This window comes from Sturnira hondurensis, unplaced genomic scaffold (assembly GCF_014824575.4).
Source record: "Sturnira hondurensis isolate 20B ecotype Veracruz unplaced genomic scaffold, ASM1482457v3 Scaffold0022201, whole genome shotgun sequence".
Classification (NCBI taxonomy): Eukaryota; Metazoa; Chordata; class Mammalia; order Chiroptera; family Phyllostomidae; genus Sturnira; species Sturnira hondurensis.
The window spans coordinates 10,565,784-10,573,104 of NW_028094832.1; the positions used below are offsets into that span (position 1 = coordinate 10,565,784).

Genomic DNA, 7,321 nt, shown 5'->3' on the forward strand with positions numbered 1-7,321 from the left:
TCAAATAAAATCTTTGTACCGTCAATTTAAAAAAATGACGCATAAATTGCCTAAAGAGGCACACACCAATTATGTGTCCATGTAAAATCTGAAAGGAACTTCTGGTTCTTGTTCACCTGCCAGAGCCCTCCATGGAATGTCCCCCCACCCTCACCCACCAAGGCCCACCTGCCCTCTGCCCCTCCCCCACTGCAGAATGTCTGGAGTCCTACATTCTGCTGTTTAAATTCAAACTCTTCCCTCCTTCAATGGATGCTGAGCATCTGTTGGAGCAGGTTACTTTCTGGTCCTTGACTTGAATTTTCTCATTGTGGAGGCCACTAGGCAGTGGTGGTCAGTGCCTGAGCCTGCAGTAATGGCTTCAGCAGGAGGTAAGCCTGTAGATTAGGGGGGGGATGTGTTTTAGAGATCGAGCTGTCCCTCAAAACTTGGCGTTAATATGTGACCCTTTCACTGGGGAAACATTGTTTGGACTGAAGTAGAGGGAGGAGAGAGCACTGGACTTCCAAGACCCTGTCACCAGGGGAGGCTGGGAGCCATTGGAAACCTGTGACGGCACTGGACAAGAGGCTCCTGAGAGGTAGATCAGGATGACTCAGGGGAAATGCCTGGGTGTAGAGAGAGTACTGCAGCAGACACACAGATTCTTTCTAGAGGGGAGACAAGACACTTTGACACATGTGTGTATACTGTAGTGGACTGTACCATAGTGGTGGCACAGGGAGGGTCACAGGAAAGCCTAGTTCTGTGGCCTGTTCTTCAGGTACCTGCAGCTTGCTCCACAATATCTTCCTAAAGGATTGGAACTGAATATACTAGAGCTAATGAGGACAGTGGGAAGATGTGGTCTTAGCCAGAATGTTGTCCAGGGGACAGTCTGTGGCCAAGTCTACGAGGTACCCCAACTGCCCCAGCCCAGAGCTTCTCCACTCCTTCACCCAGAGTTCACTTCTCCTCAGCCCACAGAGCTGCTTGTTGTCTTGGATTCCATGCAAACAGGGCAGCTGGGTAACTTCCATCAAGATAGGTCTCAGTTTCCTGACTTGTCCTGAATTATTCCCCCTCTGTGGCAACTCAGTTCTTCAGACCTGCTTCCTCTCATCATGCATTTCACAGCACACCCTCTGCTTTGCCTTGTGCCTTTGAGAGGAGGGGTTTGCTGTAGTCCTCATCACTGAGTCACAAACAGAAGACAGACATGGACCATGATTGGTTTTTCCTGGGGAATGCCTGTGAAGTGGAGTCATTTTTAAAGGAGGCAAGGGGAGTGGTACAGAAGGAGGAGGACAATATTCTATATCATTGGTAAATGTCCAAGGACACCTGTCCTGGGTAATTTGGGGCACGTAGTGTGTAGCTTGTACTCCTAGGGTCTTAATAAATTCCTCTGAACAGGGATGTGTTCCTGACAACGTTGTTTCACTGACACCTGGCTTATACCTGGTTCTTACTGTGTTTTCATTTTATATTTTTTGGAGTTCGAAGGGGAGGGACCACAGTCTGCAGTTCCATGATTATCTAATATGACAGCAGCTATGGAAGCTTCTGGAAACTTCAACTGACATCCCCATTGCTCCACATTCCTCAGCCCTTCTCTAATTCTCTGCAGTCATTACTAGCTGTGAGATGACAGAATATGAGGGACACAATGCCTACTCCACAGACCTCTCTCCTGGGAACAGAGCTCTTGAGGCTGGTCATCAGTCTGAGTGCAGGGGCAGCAGTGGCAGAACCTGGCCCATGTGAACTGTTTGCCGCTGTTGGTTCTCACATGCATGTGCATGCTGAACTGGTGTCTGAGAGGGTTATATTAGGTTCCCTGGTGTCTCCTGTGGAGAGATATTGCTCAAGTGTTTTTATATTGATGTGCAAGTCTAGGAAAGAAAGAGAGTGATTGATATTGAGGAAAAGGAAGACCGAGGAGGAGATAGGACCTCTTCGTAAAACCCTTAGGGTGCCTGAACTCGCCTTGGAGAAGGCCTCTACCACTACTGTGTCTGCCTAGGGTAGACACACAGCAGATTTCCCACTGAGCAGATTTCTGCCCACTGCCATGTCTTGGGGGACAGTCTCTCAGGCTGGCAGGATTGTGTGCCAGGGAATCCTTAGCTCTCTGAGTCAGTGCTGGTGAGGGCTGTTTCTTTCTCAGCAGACAGTGATCAGGGATCATTGGTGAATGGGGGGGCAAGCTCTCCAGTGGAATAATTCTCAACTGGAGGTCAGAGCATGACAGTGACTTGAGTACATTTGCAAACTCTACAGTTAGACCCATTCAAATGGCCCTCACAGCTCTGATTCTCCAGTGGCTACAGGGGGCCTAGACCAGATCACTCATGTTTGCTGATTCTCCTACTACATTCACCTCTTTCCTTTGTCTCAACAGCATCTGCAGTGTTAGGAGCAGATGTGACCTTGAATCCTGGTGCCTCCACGACTCCTTTCATCACATTGCCCCTTCCCCCATCCACTACTGGCCCTGAGCATCAGCCACTTTGGGAACAGCATGTACCACCCCTCATGACCCCATCATTCTCTACTGGCCAACCCTTGGTGTTGCTGGCTTTGCCCAAGACACCTTTGGTGGCAGAGGATGCTGCTCATGGTTCTATTGGGACTGGGGCTTGCAACATTGTTGTACAGGTCAGGTCAGAAGTGGGACAACCACAGCCCTCCCACACTCAGACCATTGTCCTGACACAGGCCCCTATCAATGGGAGTGCCCCAGGGAGTGCTGTGTGTCCTGCACCCATAGTCATGCAAGCCTCTGCAGTAGAGACTATTGTGCCTGCCTCGGCTTTGGGGGGTACCCAAGCCCATGAGAGGGGCTGGTTTCCTGCCATTTCTACCCAAGCTCCACAACCAGCTGCCCACCTGGCCCCCATCATACCCATAGTGAACCCTGGGCCACAGCCACATGGGATTTCCAGCGAGGGTAGCCTGGCCACCACCCAGTCCAAGGCCTCGTCAGATGACTCCTGTAACCCCAACAGTGTGTACAAAAACTTCCGACGTTGGCAGAGCTTCAAGGCCCTGGCCCGGAGGCACCTTCCCCAGAGTCCTGATACAGAAGCTCTTTCCTGCTTTCTCATGTGAGTGCTCTGGGGAGGCACACAGGGGACTCACCTGGGGCTTTCACATAACAGAGGAATGTGGGATGGACATACAGGCTGGCTTATCCTGGGATATAGGGAGAAAAGTCTGAGGGTGGAGTCTCAGCTGTAGGTTAAGAGTGGATGCTCAGCTTCAAGTAAGTTTAGGTTCATAGGCTGTTGTAAATGTGCAGCAATAGCAACAGGAGCTGGGAAGACTTGTCTTTGCACACAGAGATGCCCCCTGTCTCACTGTCTGGCACTCATGTTGGGTGGGAGGTGGGAACGTGTGCTGCACAAAGCTGGGTGGGTCAGGTGGGTAGACTGTGACTGACCCTGATGTATCACAGCCCAGTGCTCCGGTCTCTGTCCCGCCTGAAGCCCACCATGACATTGGAGGAGGGAATGTGGCGGGCCATGCAGGAATGGCAGCACAAAAGCAACTATGACCGGATGATCTATTATGAGATGGCAGAAAAGTGAGTCCGGGTTCTGGGTCCCAATCACTGTGGGGAATGGGCTGACTGAGTTACCCATTGGAGGCAGTGCTAACTGTAGGGCAGGATCCAGCTGTGGCAGTGCTCATCAGAGAGAATGTTGTCAGTTGGCACAGGGTTCCTGCAGCCCAGAGGCCCTCTCCCCTCTGGAAGCCTCTTCCTCACCTCAGAGCATGGGTTCTTCTGCCCCATCTACCCCCCAGAGCTCCACCCTCCTTTAATCTTCACCAATCCTTGGCTCCACATGAAGGCTCAGGACAGGCTGAGGTGAATATGTCCAACCAGTGAGGTCAGACTCCAGCCAGAGGGGCTGTGAAGAGAATGTGCTCTACCAGCCAGCCTCCTGCCTCCTCAGTGGCCCAGACCCCGGAAAGCCACAAAACACTTGCTCTCCACCACTCCATCAGCCGCTGCCTTTGCTGGGCCCTGGGTGGCTTCCTTCTCAGTGCAGCCTGTTTTCTTGACCCACGCCCCCAGGTTCATGGAATTTGAAGCAGAGGATGAGATGCAGATTCAGAAGTTGCAGTTGATGAAGGAGGTGCAGGGCCCACCTCCTCCAGTTCCACCAAGACCTAATAATCCCCAGGGGCCCCCAGCCCCAGTGGTGGACCCACAGGCAGGTATGGCAGCATATTCTCAAAGAAGCCCCTGGCTAAAGGCAACAGGGCCCTAGGGCAGGCCAACTGTTCCCACATTGGTCCTTTTCCCTCAAGAGGAATTTGGTCTTCTAACTGAATAGCCATGACACCCAGGGCCTCAGTTATTCTTTGTCACCATGGCATCTGGACCTGGTCATCTTTCATAACACCTCTCCCACCTCCCTTTCAAAGAACCCAACATAAAGTCTGCTCAGAAGCAGGCTGGAATGGGATGGTGGGGGTGGGGCTTGGAAAATCAGTGATTTCACATGCCCTCACATATGACTCTTGGATTCTCCCCTCTCCTCTCCCCTCACATGGTCACATGGTCACATGGTTTTAGGTGGTCCTGACCCAGCCACATTCATGTTAATGCTCCCCAAACACTGCCCTCACCATCACATGCTCAGGAGGCAGAAGCTTTAGCTCTTCACGTGTTCCCCTCTTCCATCTCTGCCCTAGCACCTGCTCCCAGGAAAACCATACCCAGGGCCCAGCGAGCCCACAGACACCAGAGGACCCTGGAGACTGAGACACAAAATGAGATTCCTCCTGAGGCCGTGAAAGAGTACATGGACATCATGGACGAGCTGCTGGGGTCTGCCTACTCTGCCACAGGGCAGCCAGGTGGAGAATGCAAAGAGGACAAAAAGGCGTTGCAGCAGGAAGAGGATGAGAACTACCCAGACCTTGGGCTCCTGAGCTACATTAATGAGCTTTGCTCCCAGGAAGAATTCGTCACCAAGGTGGGCTGATTGGAGTCCTGGAGTCTACAAGATTCCAGAGAGTGGTACTCCAGTACCCAGACCTGGGTTCTGCTCAGACCAATGGGATTAAGCTCTATTATTTGTTCCTGAACTGTGTGCATGCTTGGGTGTGAGTGTGTATCTGTGTGCATGTGTGCATCTATGTGTGCAGTATGAACATTTGTGTACATGCTATTTCCATATGTGGGTGTGCCCTTATGATTCCATGCTTATGTGCTCATGTATGTGTAGCTGATGATCATGACAGTGTAAAACACCCACTTTGTACACAAGGATGTGGTGGGTCTTTGCTTTTCTACTTTTCTTCCAGGTCCTGCTGACTCACAGCTTACTCCCTGTTAAGCGTGCTCACAGGCTCTTCCTTTTCTCCTAGGTAGAGGGAGTCATTCACCCCCAGTTCATGGAACAATTGATTTACCCAGAAGTACAGCTGGATCTCTTGGGCCTAACTGAAGAGTTGGAGCAGGAAGAAGGACTCACTCCTGCCCAGGTGAGCCAGGGGACAAAAGGACCTTAAGAAGATAGAGGGGGCCCCCAGGTGAGACATGGGAAAAAAGGACCCTGGGTGAGGTAAAGGAGGGAGGGACCCCAGATAGGACAGTAGAGGTAGGGGCCCTGGGTGAGTCAGGGAAGGGGAAACTCCAGGTAGTTTGTGGGTGGGGAGACCCCAGGTGAGCCATGGAAAGGAGAGACTCCAAGTAAGTTAGAGGAGGGACCAAGTCTGAGTCAGACAGGGAAGGATTCTAGGGAGATCAGTGATGGGGGGACTCCAGGTGAGCTATGTGAGGAGCACCCAGGTAAACCAGGCAGGGAACAACCCAGAACAGGGGTGCACATGACTCGGTCCAGCCCACCCTTGTCTGTAAGCAAGGCATGCTGAGGGGCAAGCTCTGGGCTGGGTGTAGGGCAGGATGACAAGGAGAGGACAATAGAAAGAAGAGTGTGATAGGAAAGAGAGGGTGGGGATCCCAGAAGGGGAGAGAAGGATACAACACTGAGAACATGGCAGAGGAGGATGGCAGGAGACCTACATGTCTGTTTTGGATTCAAGTCAATGTGTCACCCCCTTTCTTCCTCACCCAATGTCATTGTCCCATCACCCACACCCTCCCTCCTCTCATTTTCTTGTGCAGAGCCATTTACTGCCTCCCTCTTCTTTACAGCTGGTAGAGAAGCGACTCCTGGCCTTGAAGGGGGAGGAGGGTGTGCAGCTACCCCCAAGTCACCATGCACCAGTGTTGGACTCAGGTCCTTCTGAATCTGTGGTTGACCAAGATGCCCAGAGATGTGACCACAGCCCCCAGCTGGGGGTCAGTGACAAAACCTGCCCACCAGAGACTAACTTCAAGGACCATCAAAGGCACGGTCAAAGAGAAGCCCATCTGTCCAGGCCCAAAGCCTTTGCTGTCTCTTCAGAACATCAGGAGTACCCACCACTCCAGGCTCACCCCTCTCCTCCCCAGGATCATGGGTGTACTTACTCTGGCCTGGGACCCAGAAATGCCTCCATTCCCAGGGAGGCCTCTCCTGTTAGGGATACACATAGGCCAATGGACAGGTCCAGGGAAAATGAGGAGGACCTTCCCAGCCTGGCCTTCCTCTGGACCTCTCCTGAAAGCCTACTACCTTCTGGTCTCTCTCTGAGTCCTGTTCCTGCCTCAGGCCTTGCCTGCCCTGGAGGTTGGGGACCCAGGGGATCTGCCCAGTCCCAGTTCTTTCAGACACTAGGCCTCAGCCGAGTTTCCCCTGCAGCTTCCAAGTCTGGGAATGCTCTGGGTGGGGGCCCAGCCCATGCTGAAAAGATCCCTGTCCCAGGATCCAACCTCAGTGTCTCTGGGAAGCCAGTCTTGGCTCTGGGGATGGTTTGCTCCTCACAGCCTCAAAAGAGAAAATGTGACCAGTCTGTCACAGAGAGGAGTAGTAAGCAGCATTTCAGTGAGTAGCATGCAGTGGGGTGTCCCTCCCACTTCCAGCTGTTTGCCAGAGGAGCCATGAGCTCCTCCTCATCTCAAAGTTAATCTTGACTATTCTACTAACATGGGAATTAGGGAGGGAGGACAGGATCATTAGGGTAGGGTTGGGTCTGGTGGGGTAGGAACAGCCCCTTTGGGGCATTGTGTGTAAATTATGAATAAAGATGGTTTTATTGAGAAGTGCTCTGGTGGCCACTGTCTCCTCACTCAGGTCTAAGCTGCTCCATGGAGAACAGACTTGACAGAAAGAAAGGTTGTGGGAGATCACTGGCACTATGGATTAACAGATGAACATCTAGTTCCTCTGTCCAAGTAGGCAGGGGCCCTTTCTAATTCCTCCTGAGAACACACAGCTCT

The 7,321-nt window shown here is 52.2% G+C and overlaps 1 protein-coding gene across 1 annotated transcript; it reads left to right on the forward strand.

Annotated features, from left to right (window-relative positions):
• Nucleotides 1-355: 355 nt before the first annotated feature.
• On the forward strand, nucleotides 356-6,934 carry LOC118978963 (NUT family member 2G-like). The gene is made up of 7 exons (XM_037034792.1): nucleotides 356-371; nucleotides 2,384-3,089; nucleotides 3,440-3,568; nucleotides 4,064-4,206; nucleotides 4,687-4,970; nucleotides 5,365-5,481; nucleotides 6,155-6,934. The coding sequence occupies exons 1-7, from the start codon at nucleotides 356-358 to the stop codon at nucleotides 6,932-6,934; spliced, it is 2,175 nt and encodes a 724-aa protein (XP_036890687.1).
• The last annotated feature ends 387 nt before the right edge of the window (nucleotides 6,935-7,321 follow it).

Coding starts and splice junctions, on each gene's coding strand:
- LOC118978963 (XM_037034792.1), top strand. Junction 3,569..4,063: donor TATTATGAGATGGCAGAAAA/GTGAGTCCGGGT, acceptor CCACGCCCCCAG/GTTCATGGAATTTGAAGCAG. Junction 5,482..6,154: donor AAGGACTCACTCCTGCCCAG/GTGAGCCAGGGG, acceptor TCTTCTTTACAG/CTGGTAGAGAAGCGACTCCT.